The sequence below is a fragment of the Ranitomeya imitator genome, chromosome 7 (genome assembly GCF_032444005.1).
Source record: "Ranitomeya imitator isolate aRanImi1 chromosome 7, aRanImi1.pri, whole genome shotgun sequence".
NCBI classification, from domain to species: Eukaryota; Metazoa; Chordata; class Amphibia; order Anura; family Dendrobatidae; genus Ranitomeya; species Ranitomeya imitator.
Window position 1 is genome coordinate 142,993,362 of NC_091288.1, and position 14,730 is coordinate 143,008,091.

Below are 14,730 nucleotides of genomic sequence, written 5' to 3' on the forward strand. Positions count from 1 at the left end.
GGCAATGCTGGACACTGGGGCAGATTGCTGGACACACTGGGGGTAATATGCTGGACATACTGGGGCAATGCTGGACACTGGGGGTAATATGCTGGACACACTGGGGAAAGGCTGGACACTGGGGCAGATTGCTGGACACACTGGGGGCAGTGCTGGACACACTGGGGCAGATTGCTGGACAACATGGGGGTAATATGCTGGACACACTGGGGCAGATTTCTGGACAACATGGGGGTAATATGCTGGACACACTGGGGGCAGGACTTGAGGCATGGGCAGAATGTAGATACGGGGCATGATTGGAGACACGGGGCAGGATTGGATCATGGGGCAGGATGGATACGATGGAGGCTGGTGGGGCAGGATGGGGAGATCATATGGGGTAGAATGGATACTCATGAGGGCAGGATGCAAGAACATATGGCTGGAGCCAGGAATGAGATAAACGGGGCCAGGGTGGGGAATAGTGTTACCATAGGGGATAATTAAGGGATATTATTACTGCAGTGATGTATTTATTTTATTTTTTGAGTATACTGTTTTAAATGGGGGGCGGTCTTGTTACTGTGCAGAGTGACACTATATCACCTTTTTTTCTTCGTGTTGTAATGTAGAAGTTGTGAAAAATTAAGTAATGTGTTCTGCAAGCGGAGCTCGAGATAACTGTGTTATTTCCTGCAGAAACGAGTCCTGGCTGGAAGGAATGATGGCGGTCTGTGCTGGATGAAAGATGAAGGACTTCACCTAGAGATGTCACTGGTGAGTCAGTGTTACCTATACACTGACACTATACACTGTATACTATATAGAGGTCCTGTGTATAATGTCACCAGTGATCTCTGTATTACCTCTACACAGACACTGCATACTAAGTACAGATCTCCTGTGAATACTGGCACTTATGGTGATATTATTGTGGTTTTTTTTTTATTACTGATCAGTATTGTAGTATTCAGTCACTATGTGGTGGTAATATGTGGTCTGGAAATGGTGTTGTGGTATTTGTCCCTTGTATGTAGTATTATTCGGTCACTATGTGGCCTGGTCATGGTGTGGTGGTATTAAGTCACAGGTGTGGCATGTGGGGGTGACACCATTAGGCCCAGTTTAAGTTCTACAAAACAGGAAAACCATTTTTGGTAACCTTTGTGTGTATTGAGCCGGGGGGGTGCCAAACTCGGGAACAGCCCCGGGCGGCAAAAGCTCTAGCTACGCCTCTGAGTCAGAGCCCTGACTCTATCTTCCTTAGACATGTAAAAATAAATATTATACACATAAAAACGATATGTCATTAAAAAAACATATACATCGGGCTAAGCAAGAAACGTTACATTAATTATTGCCAGTTACATAGTATAAACACTATAAATTAACAGATTTATGTAAAAAGAGATTTTTCAGAGAACATTAGTTATATTGTAGGATGAGATCTTGCCTGATGTACAGACCTAATGGGGCCCTTGAGCACAATTTAAAGATTTAACAGCTTACGTTGGAAATTACCACCCCGTGCTGATTTTTTTTACTCTTTCAATACCCAAAAATTTGAAATGTTTTGTATCCCGGTTGTGACAAGTGATGAAATGTTTAGCAACAGAAGAGACATTTAATGCCTCTGGGTTCACAGTGTCAGATAAATGTCTCCTTATGCGTTTTTTCAGTGGACCTACGGTACAGCCTACATATTGAATATTGCAAGCCAAACACTCTATTAAGTAAATAACTCCTGGGGTATTGTAATTGATAAAACCTTTAATTGAAAAACTTTTTTGCGTTACTGCCCAGGCAAAAGTTTTACTTTTGATTGTGTGGCTGTCTGTCACTCTAAGATGTAATCCATGATTTAGACCGTGTAGGTTGAAACATGTAGGATTCATTCCTTGCACTGGGATTGCTCATATCTGCATATCTGTGATTTTTAACATGATGATAAATAAACGTCACGTTTTAAGAATCATATCTCCTGTGGTCGCTGAAGACAACTTTTCTTGCACACTTTAAAACAATGGTGTGCATGGCAGGATTGGAGGTAGACAGCCGCTGCTCTCCAAAAGGAACACTGCCGCCTGTTTGTAGTTTACGTAAGATGACCTGGACAAGCCAGAAGACTACTGGGACAGCGTTCTGTGGATGGATTAGAACTAAAATAGAGCTTATTTTGTTTAAATGAGAAGAGTTGTATTTGGAACAATACATTACAGCATAAAACCCTTCTACCGTCTGTGAAATACTGTAGTGGTAGTATCATGATTTGGGTCTGTTTGCTGTATCTGGGCTAGGACAGCTTCTCTTCATTGATGGAACAATGAATCCTGAATTTTATACCAGCCAATTGTAAAGTAAACTGTCTGGACATCTGTCCATAAGCTGAATTTCAACAGAACATTGGTTACTCAGCATGTCAATGACCTGAAGAACACAAGACAAAAGAATGGCTAAAGAAGAATAAAGCTACAATTTTGGAATGGCCAAGTAAAAGTCCTGACCGTAATCCTATAGAAATATTGTGGAAGGACCTGAAGTGAGCATTTCATGTGAGAAAGCCCATCAACATAACAGAGGTGAAGCTGTTTTGTATCGAGAAATGGGCTAAAATTCCTCCAAGCTGATGTGCAGGACCAATAAACAACGGAAACATTTAGTAACATAGTTATTAAGGTTGAAGGAAGACTAAGTCCATCTAGTTCAACCCATAGCCTAACCTAACATGCCCTAACATGTTGATCCAGAGGAAGGCAAAAAACCCCGTGTGGCAAATAGTAAGCTCCACCTTGGGGAAAAAAATTCCTTCTCGACTCCACATACGGCAATCAGACTAATTTCCTGGATTAACACCCTAACGAGGAATCTAGTATATATATATATATATATATATATATATATATATATATATATATATATATATATATATATATATATATATATAATTGTCTAAGGGTTTTTCTGTCTGTCTGTCCTGGAAATCCCGCGTCTCTGATTGGTCAAGGCCGCCAGGCCTCGACCAATCAGCGACGGGCACAGCATGGCGACGATGATGTCATAATGGAAATCCCGCGTCTCTGATTGGTCGAGGCCGCCAGCGACGGGCACAGTATCGACGTAGATGTCATAATGGTTGCCATGGCGACGATGATGTCATAAAGGTTGCCTTGACCAATCAGCGACGGGCACAGTCTGCCGCGAATTCTGGAATCATCATTGTCCATATACTACGGGGACATGCATATTCTAGAATACCCGATGCGTTAGAGTCAGGCCACAATCTAGTGTATATATATATATATATATATATATATATATATATATATATATATATATATATATATATATATCTTGTAACATTATACTTTTCAAGAAAAGCATCCAGTCCCCTCTTAAATTTAAGTAATGAATCACTCATTACAACATTATATGGCAGAGAGTTCCATAGTCTCACTGCTCTTACAGTAAAGAATCCGCGTCTGTTATTATGCTTAAACCTTCTTTCCTCCAGACGTAGAGGATGCCCCCTTGTACCTGTCTCAGGTCTATGATTAAAAAGATCATCAGAAAGGTCTTTGTACTGTCCCCTCATATACTTATACATTAACATAAGATCACTCCTTAGCCTTCATTTTTCCAAACTAAACCGTCTGACGTCACAGCCAGGCTTGCAGACTGTGCCTGTGCGGCCGCCCTGCCTATGAATCCCTGCCCCGTACTATGCATAATGCATAACACACTGCGGGGCTGGGATTCCCAAGATGGGTGGCCGCACTGGCGCAGTCTGCAAGCCTGGCTGTGACGTCAGATGGCCAGAGCTCACTGCGCCTGCACCAGACAGTACTACACAGCGCAGGCGCCGGATTTCATGCGAAAACAGCGCGGAGGGGGTGGCACACGGCGCCCCTGAAGATTTGAGTGACGGCAGTGTGGCGTTTCAAGCAGGGGGGTGAGGACCTGCCTCCCTGGATAAAGACAGGTATTTTGGAGAAGTTATAAAATGCTTTATTTTGGGAATAAATGCACCAAAAACTAAAAGAGCCACCTTGTTAGAATGCAGCATTACTGCTGCACAAGGTGGCTCTTTTAGTTTATAATGGCTGGAGGGGGCGACAGTGGCCCTTTAAGGTTGAAGGAAGACTTTAAATGTACATGCGGTTATTACTGAATAAGGGGTCAGATACTGAAAACAAAGGTTCATGTCCTATTATCACTCAGAGGTGGGATACTGGATAATTTCCCTCAATAAACAAAATACAACATCGAATACCTTTGATGCATGTGACTGTTTTGTTTCTGTTTATCTACCTTTATGTCTTGTATGAAACTTTGCTGTAATTTTAGGTCAAATTTATGCAAAAGTCTGGAAAGTTCTAAAGGATTCACAAACTTTCCAGCACCACTGTAGTTCTGCCACTAAAATAACACATTTGATAACTGAATATGGGGTATAATTTGTGACATGGAGGGCAAGAAATAATAAAAAAACAAATCAATGGAGAGACTTATGGGCTGGTCACTAGCGGAATATTATAAAAAGATGCCCCCGATCAACCACTGTATTTATGTCTAGGAAAGTGCAAACAAATAGCTGGTTTCCATTGCCAGGCAGCTTCATAGTGGAGGATATGGGGCACTTTTTGCCCATTAATAATGCATCTACTGCTTTTCAATAGTTCCTTGTAAAATAATAATCAACAAAACAGAAGAAAATCTGGAAATACGTTTTTGAAATTTTCTGTATTGTAAGTAAAGTATAAGAAGGGGATTAGGTGCTTACGGTCCAGATTGCTGGTCTATATCTGATCCTTTCTGTACGAGGACTGGTATAGCTTTATGATGTCCATTCAGGACGGCAACAGTCAGTAGTGGACGATCTTCATTATTAGAACAGTTAGGATCGGCTCCCTGAATGCAATAGTAAATTACAACAGTTAAGGGGATTGGAATATCTGATTTATAAATCATAAGTACTCCTGACACCTCAAAATCTGGCCTTAGACACTTAAAGAAAGGGAAGCTATCAACATAAAACTCATGCTTTTGTTTTTTAAATATTTTTCATATAATTTTTTTTTATATCACAATCTGTATTAAAAATAAAATTGGAAATGGGAAATGTTGCAATTTTCACACTGACCACTGGGGCTTTTTTAGATTCTAACGTTAGGAAACAACACATGTACATAGCCACCATGGTCAGTCCACAACCGTCTTTTTTTTGTACTTAAGTACCTAATGAACCTGTGCAAAGGTCTTTGTGAAGGGGAGGGTGGGTGCAGGGTTCTCAGTGTCAAAATCTATTGTGAATGGAGGAAAGAAAAAAAACATTGTCAACATTTTTTTGAAAAATGTATGCAGCACAAAAACCTAATTTAACTCCTTAAAGGGAACCTGTCACCCCGAAAATCGCGGGTGAGGTAAGCCCACCGGCATCAGGGGCTTATCTACAGCATTCTGTAATGCTGTAGATAAGCCCCCGATGTTACCTGAAAGAGGAGAAAAAGACGTTAGATTATACTCACCCAGGGGCGGTCCCGCTGCTGGTCCGGTCAGATGGGTGTCTCTGGTCCGCTGCGGTGCCTCCCATCTTCATTCCAAGACGTCCTCTTCTGATCTTCAGCCACGGCTCCGGAGCAGGCGTACTTTGTCTGCCCTGTTGAGGGCAGAGCAAAGTACTGCAGTGCGCAGGCGCCGGGCCTTTCTGACCTTTCCGGCACCTGCGCACTGCAGTACTTTGTTCTACCCTCAACAGGGCAGACAAAGTACACCTGAGCCGGAGCCGTGGCTGAAGATCAGAAGAGGACGTCTTGGAATGAAGATGGGAGGCGCAGCAGTGGACCAGAGACGCCCATCCGACCGGACCAGCAGAGGGACCGCTCCTGGGTGAGTATAATCTAACGTCTTTTTCTCCTCTTTCAGGTAACATCGGGGGCTTATCTACAGCATTACAGAATGCTGTAGATAAGCCCCTGATGCCGGTGGGCTTACCTCACCCGCGATTTTCGGGGTGACAGGTTCCCTTTAAGCACCAAGGGTGGTTTTTATGTTAATGACCGGGCCAATTTTTACAATTCTGACCACTGTCCCTTTATGAGGTTATAACTCTGGAACACTTCAACGGATCCTGATGATTCTGACATTGTTTTCTCGTGACATATTGTACTTCATGATAGTGGTAAAATTTCTTAGATATTACCTGTGTTTACTTATGAAAAAAATGGAAATTTAGCGAAAATGTTGAAAATTTTGCAATTTTCCAACTTTGAATTTTTATGCCCTTAAATCACAGAGATATGTCATACAAAATACTTAATAAGTAACATTTCCCACATGTTTACTTTACATCAGCACAATTTTGGAGCCAAAAAATTTTTGGGTTAGGGAGTTATAAGGGTTAAATTTGACCAGAAATTTCTCATTTTTACAACACCATTTTTTTTTAGGGACCACATCACATTTGAAGTCATTTTGAGGGGTCTATATGATAGAAAATAACCAAGTGTGACACCATTCTAAAAACTGCACCCCTCAAGGTGCTCAAAACCACATTCAAGAAGTTTATTAACCCTTCAGGTGCTTCACAGGAATTTTTGGAATGTTTAAAAAAAAATTAACATTTAACTTTTTTTCACAAAAAATTTACTTCAGCTCAAATTTGTTTTATTTTACCAAGGGTAACAGGAGAAAATGGATCCCAAAAATTGTTGTACAATTTGTCCTGAGTACACCGATACCCCATATGTGGGGGTAAACCACTTTTTGGGCGCATGGCAGAGCTCGGAACGGAAAGAGCGCCTTTTGACTTTTCAATGTAAAATTGACTGGAATTGAGATGGGACGCCATGTTGCGATGGAGAGCCCCTAATGTGGCTAAACATTGAAACCCCCCACACGTGACACCATTTTGGAAAGTAGACCTTTCTAAGGAACTTATCTAGATGTGTGGTGAGCACTTTGACCCACCAAGTGCTTCACAGAAGTTTATAATGCAGAGCCGTAAAAATAAAAAATCCTATTTTTTCACAAAAATGATCTTTTCGCCCCAAATTTTTTATTTTACCACAGGTAAGAGAAGAAATTAGACCCCAAAAGTTGTGCAATTTGTCCTGAGTACGCTGATACCACATATGTGGGGGTAAACCACTGTTTGGGAGCATGGCAGAGCTCGGAAGGGAAGTACCGCGATTTGGAATACAGACTTAGATGGAATGGTCTGCAGGCGTCACATTGCATCTGCAGAGCCCCTAATGTACCTAAACAGTAGAAACTCCCCAAAAGTGACCCCATATTGGAAACTAGACCCCCCCAAGGAACTTATCTAGATGTGTGGTGAGAACTTTGAACCCCTAAGTGTTTCACTACAGTTTATAACGCAGAGCCGTGAAAATAAAAAATAATTTTTTCCCACAAAAATGTTTTTTTTAGCCCCCCAAATTTGTATTTTGCCAAGGATAACAAGAGATATTGGACCCCAAAAGTTGTTGTCCAATTTGTCCTGAGTATGCTGATACCCCATATATTGGGGTAAACCCTTTTTTGTGCGCACGGGAGAGCTCGGAAGGGAAGGAGCACTGTTTTACTTTTTTCAACGCAGAATTGGCTGGAATTGAGATCGGACGCCATGTCGCGTTTGGAGAGCCCTTGATGTGCCTAAACAGTGGATACCCCCAATTCTAACTGAAACCCTAACCCAAACACACCCCTAACCCTAATCCCAACCCGAACATGCCCCTAATCCTAACCACAACCCTAATCCCAATCACACCCATAACCCCAACACACCCCTAACCACAACACACCCCTAACCCTAATCCCAACCATAACCACACCCCTAACTCCAACACACCCCTAACCCTCATCCCAGCCGTAACCCTAACCACACCCCTAACCCTGACACACCCCTAACCATAATCCCATCCGTAAATGTAATCCAAACCCTAACTTTAGCCCCAACCCTAAACGTAGCTCTAACCCCAACCCTAGCCCCAACCCTAACCCTAGCCCCAACCCTATCTCTAACCCTAGCCTCAACCCTAACCCTAGCCCCAACCCTAACGGGAAAATGGAAATAAATAAATTTTTTTAATTTTATTATTTTCCCTAACTAAGGGGGTGGTGAAGGGGGGTTTGATTTACTTTTATAGTGGGTTTTTTAGTGGATTTTTATGATTGGCAGCTGTCACACTCTAAAAGACGCATTTTATTGCAAAAAATAGTTTTTGCGTCTCCACATTTTGAGAGCTATAATTTTTCCATATTTTGGTCCACAGAGTCATGTGAGGTCTTGTTTTTTTGCGGGACGAGTTGACATTTTTACTGGTACCATTTTCGGGCACGTGACATTTTTTGATCGCTTTTTATTCCGATTTTTGTGAGGCAGAATGACCAAAAACCAGCTATTCATGAATTTCTTTTGGGGGTGGCGTTTATACCGTTCCACGTTTGGTAAAATTGATCAAGCAGTTTTAGTCTTCGGGTCAGAACGATTACAGCATTACATCATTTATATCATTTTTTATGTTTTGGCACTTTTATACGATAAAAACTATTTTATAGAAATACCGTATATACTCGAGTATAAGCCGAGATTTTCAGCCCAAATTTTTGGGCTGAAAGTGCCCCTCTCGGCTTATACTCGAGTCAAGGTGGGCGGCAGGGGCGGCGGGTGAGGGGGTGGAGCCGCCTATTCATTTCTCTAATCAGCGGTAACGGTGACCGCTGATAGAGGAAGAAGCTGCGGCACCGAAGACCAGCTGTGCGGGGAGCGTCAGGACCGCCAGGACTAGGTAAGTATGTAATATTCACCTGTCCGCGTTCCAGCTGCCGGGCGCTGCTCCATCTTCCCGGCGCCTCCATCTTCCCGGCGTCTGCGCTCTGACTGTTCAGGTCAGAGGGCGCGATGACGCATATAGTGTGCGCGGCGCCCTCTGCCTGATCAGTCAGAGCAGAGAGACGCCGGGACCGGACGCTGGGAGCTGCAAGCAAGAAAGGTGAGTATGTGGTTTTTTTTTTTATTGCAGCAGCAGCGGCGGCACAGATTTATGTGGAGCATCCATGGGACAAAATGAACGGTGCAAAGCACTATATGGGGCAGAGCTATAGGACAAAATGAACGGTGCCGAGCACAGTATGGGGCACAGCTATGGGACAAAATGAACGGTGCCGAGCATTGTATATGGGGCACTGATATGGGGCAATAATGAACGGTGCCGAGCACAGTATGGGGCACAGCTATGGGACAAAATGAACGGTGCAGAGCATTGTATATGGGGCACAGATATGGGGCAATAATGAACGGTGCCGAGCACTGTATGGGGCAGAGCTATGGGACAAAATGAACGGTGCCGAGCACAGTATGGGGCACAGCTATGGGACAAAATGAACGGTGCAGAGCACTGTATGGGGCACAGCTATGGGACAAAATGAACGGTGCAGAGCACTGTATGGGGCACAGCTATGGGGAAATATGAACGGTGCAGAGCACTATATGGGGCACAACTATGGGGAAATAATGATCTATTTTTATTTTTGAAATTCACCGGTAAATGCTGCATTTCCACCCTAGGCTTATACTCGAGTCAATAAGTTTTCCCAGTTTATTGTGGCAAAATTAGGGGGGGTCGGCTTATACTCGGGTCGGCTTATACTCGAGTATATACGGTAATAATTATTTTTGCATCGCTTTATTCTGAGGACTATAACCTTCTTATTTTTTGGCTGATGATGCTGTATGGCGGCTCGTTTTTTGCAGGACAAGATGACGTTTTCAGCGGTACCATGGTTATTTATATCTGTATTTTTGATTGCGTGTTATTCCACTTTTTGTTCGGCGGTATGATAATAAAGCGTTGTTTTTTGCCTCTTTTTTTTTTACGGTGTTCACTGAAGGTGTTAACTAGTGGGACAGCTTTATAGGTCGGGTCGTTACGGACGCGGCGATACTAAATATGTGTACTTTTATTATGTTTTTTTTTTACATAAAGAAATATATTTATGGGAACAATATATATATTTTTTTCTTTATTTAGGAATTTTTTTTTTTTTACATATGTGAATATATTATTTTTTTAACTTTATAACATTGCCCCAGGGGGGGCATCATGTTATAGGGTCAGATCGCTGATCTGACACTTTGCAGTGCACTGTGTCAGATCAGTGATTTGACGTGTACTGCTGGAGACTTCCCAGCGCCTGCTCTGAGCAGGCACTTGAAAGCCACCTCCCTGCAGGAACCAGAAGCAGCCCCGCGGCCATATTGGATCCGGGGCATGCAGGGAGAAGGAGGTAGGAGACCCTCGAACAGGGAGTCCCCTCCCTGCGCGATGCTTCCCTGTACCGCCGGAACACTGCGATCATGTTTGATCGCAGTGTGCTGGGGGTTAATGTGCCAGGAGCAGTCCGTGACCGCTCCTGGCACATAGTGCCGGATGTCAGCTGCGATAGTCAGCTGACAACCGTCCGCGCTTTCCCCATGAGCGCGGCCGATCCACTATGACATACGATCCCATCACTGGGAATTAAGTCCCAGGTCACCTCGACGGGATAGTATGTCATACGGGATTAAGGGGTTAAACAATAGGTAATTTTCTGATGATAGCTTCCCTGAGGTAGTGTTGAGATCAGAAACTGGAAAAAAAAACATAGTATCATAGTTAGCAAGGCCGAAAAAAGACATTTGTCCATCCAGTTCAGCCTCTACTCCATCAGAATAAATCCCCAGATCGACATCCTTCTAAAGAACCTAATAATTGTAAGATACAATATTGTTACACTCCAGGAAGACATCCAGGCTCCTCTTGAACTCCTCGACTGAGTTGGCCATCACCACCTCCTCAGGCAAGCAATTCCAGATTCTCACTGCCCTAACAGTAAAGAATCCTCTTCTATGTTGGTAGAAAAACCTTCTCTCCTCCAGACACAGAGAATGCTCCATTGTGACCATCACTTTCCTTGGTATAAACAGATCCTCGGAGAGATATTTGTATTGTCCCCTTATATACTTATACATGGTTATTAGATCGCCCCTCAGTCATCTTTTTGCTACACTAAATAAATCCTCACTTTGCTAATCTCTCTGGGTATTGTAGTTCTCCCATCCCTTTTATTAATTTTGTTGCCCTCCTTTGTACTCTCTCTAGTTCCATTATATCCTTCCTGAGCACCGATGCACAAAATTGTACACAGTACTCCATGTGCGGTCTAACCAGGGATTTGTACAGAGGCAGTATAATGCTCTCATCATGTGTGTCCAGACCTCTTTTAATGCACCCCGTGATCCTGTTTGCCTTGGCAGCCGCTGCCTGGCACTGGCTGCTCCAGGTAAGTTTATCAACTAGTATCCCCAAGTTCTTCTCCATGTCAGATTTACCCAGTGGTTTCCCGTTCAGTGTGTAATGGTGATATTGATTCCTTTTTCCCATGTGTATAACCTTACATTTATCATTGTTAAACCGCATCTGCCACCTCTCGGCCCAAGTTTCCAACTTATCCAGGTCCATCTGTAGCAGAATACTATCTTCTCTTGTATTGACTGCTTTACATAGTTTTGTATCATCTGAAAGTTCAGTTTCATCATATACAAAGCAATATAACACACATACTGCATCTATACCATGTATACATAACTATCACTATGTTTATAAAACAAAAAGCTGAATGGTATTTTTCCTATTGACATGCGATTATTTGAGCCTCTGGGAATTGGTGCTCTGCATATAAACATGTAATCATACAATCTTCATTTCGAAAGGACAAGAGGAAAATATGCGGCACTCACCCAGTTTGCATGAAACTGATGTCTTTAATGTACCATCAATCCGGATACAGACATTTCATCAGGCGCAACAGGCAGCGATGAGGGTGCGGGGAGTGTGGAGGGGACGACGGCCGTTTCGCGCGATCTGCGCTTCTACGGGTCCATGTGAAGCTAAAATGATGTAATTTCCTTTATAGGGGGGTTGACCATCAAATGATACCAACATTATTGTTAAATTTTATACAAAATACATTTTACAATAAATATTAGTGCATATTACCATTTACGCTGGCTGGAACAATTCGAGATTTATAAAAATATTGCCATGTCTAATTTATCATTCAGACCAATCGATCCTTGGGCATTTGCCCTCATTATCCATTTGGCTTCTTGTTTCAAGAGTAGATTATTGTGATTACCGCCCTGGGGAGGAAATTTAACTATTTCAAGTCCAGTGAACTGCATCAATTCAGGGTTTCCATTGTGTTTCTCTTGCATGTATTTAATTAAACGCATGCACCCTTTACCTGATGATATGGAATTGTAGTGTTCACGAAATCTAATTGTTAAAGACCGAATCGTCTTCCCTATATAAAAATATTGACAGGGACAGGATACTATATAAACTACAAATTTACTCTTACGTGTAATGAAATCACGAATTTTATGATTTATTGATCCGATTCTCATAGGATTGTCTAATTTATGCAGATGACAGAAATTGCAATTGCCACATTTGAAATTGCCTTGTGGCATGTCTTTATTTAACCAACTAGCTGAAGAGCCCAGCGTTGCCTGGGCATAGTAAATATCTGTGGTTAGTTATAGCACCTCACTCCTCTTATTTTCCCCCTCACTCCTCTCATTCCCCCCTAACACTTGTCATTTCGACCTCACATCTGTCATTTTCCGATCACTCCACTATTTTCCCTCACTCCTCTCATTTTGCACTCAAACCTTTTCATTTTCACCTCACACCCCTCATTTTCACCTCACACCTCACATTTTCCTCTCAGTATATACATGTTTGTCATCTCCCTTATATATAGTATATACCTGTATGTCATCTCCCCTGTAAATAGTATATACCTGTTGTATGTCATCTCCTCCTGTATATTGTATATACCTATGTGTCATCTCCTCCTGTATATAGTATATACCTGTATGTCATCTCTTCTGTATATACTATATACCTGTATGTCATCTCCTCCTATATATAGTATATACCTGTATGTCATCACCTGTATATAGTATATACATGTATGTCATCTCCCCTGTATATAGTATATACCTGCTGTATGTCATCTCCTCCTCTATATACCTATGTGTCATCTCCTCTTTTATATAGTATATACCTGTATGTCATCTCCTCCTGTATATAGTATATACATGTGTCATCTCCTGCTGTATATAGTATATACCTGTGTGTCATCTGCTTCTGTATATAGAAGATACCTGTGTGTCATCTCCTCCTGTATATAGTATATACCTGTGTGTCATCTGCTCCTATATATAGTATATATCTGTGTGTCATCTCCTCCTGTATATAGTATATATGTGTGTGTGTCATCTCCTCCTGTATATAGTATATACCTGTATGTCATCTCCTCCTGTATATAGTATATACCTGTGTGTCATCTCCCCTGTATATAGTATATATGTGTGTGTCATCTCCCCTGTATATAGTATATACCTGTGTGTCATCTCCTCCTGTATATAGTATATACCTGTGTGTCATCTCCCCTGTATATAGTATATATGTGTGTGTGTCATCTCCTCCTGTATATAGTATATACCTGTATGTCATCTCCTCCTGTATATAGTATATACCTGTGTGTCATCTCCTCCTGTATATAGTATATACCTGTGTGTCATCTCCTGTATATAGTATATACCTGTGTGTCATCTCCCCTGTATATAGTATATACCTGTGTGTCATCGCCCCTGTATATAGTATATACCTGTGTGTCATCTCCCCTGTATATAGTATATATGTGTGTGTGTCATCTCCTCCTGTATATAGTATATACCTGTATGTCATCTCCTCCTGTATATAGTATATACCTGTGTGTCATCTCCTGTATGTAGTATATACCTGTGTGTCATCTCCCCTGTATATAGTATATACCTGTGTGTCATCGCCCCTGTATATAGTATATACCTGTGTGTCATCTCCCCTGTATATAGTATGTATCTGTATGTCATCTCCCCTGCATATAGTATATACATGTGTGTCATCTCCTCCTATATATAGTATATACCTGTGTGTCATCTCCTCTTGTATATAGTATATACCTGTGTGTCATCTCCCCTGTATATAGTATATACCTGTGTGTCATCTCCCCTGTATATAGTATATATCTGTGTGTCATCTCCCCTGTATATAGTATGTACCTGTATGTCATCTCCCCTGTATATAGTATATACCAGTGTGTCATCTCCTCCTGTATATAGTATATACCTGTATGCCATCTCTTCCTGTAAATAGTATATACCTGTGTGTCATCTCCTCCTGTATATAGTATATACCTGTGTGTCATCTCCTCCTGTATATAGTATATACCTGTGTGTCATCTCCTCCTGTATTAGACCGCGTTCACACGTTATTTGGTCAGTATTTTTACCTCAGTATTTGTAAGTTAAATTGGCAGCCTGATAAATCCCCAGCCAACAGGAAGCCCTCCTCCCTGGCAGTACATATTAGCTCCCACATACACATAATAGACAGGTCATGTGACTGACAGCTGCCGTATTTCCTATATGGTACATTTGTTGCTATTGTAGTTTGTCTGCTTATTAATTAGATTTTTATTTTTGAAGGATAATACCAGACTTGTGTGTGTTTTAGGGCGAGTTTCATGTGTCAAGTTGTGTGTGTTGAGTTGCATGTGGCGACATGCATGTAGCGACTTTTGTGAGATGAGTTTTGTGTGGCGACATGTGTGCAGCAACTTTTTGGGTGTCGAGTTGCATGTGACAGGTTAGTGTAG

At 41.9% G+C, this 14,730-nt stretch overlaps 1 protein-coding gene across 1 annotated transcript in view; it reads right to left on the reverse strand.

The window, feature by feature from the left end:
* LOC138644939 (double zinc ribbon and ankyrin repeat-containing protein 1-like) overlaps nucleotides 1–14,730 on the reverse strand; it is a 161,141-nt gene that overhangs the window by 12,568 nt on the left and 133,843 nt on the right. The window contains exon 20 of the mRNA XM_069733874.1: nucleotides 4,763–4,890. Coding sequence (XP_069589975.1) covers nucleotides 4,763–4,890 — 128 coding nt within the window. The remainder of the gene's footprint in view (nucleotides 1–4,762; nucleotides 4,891–14,730) is intronic.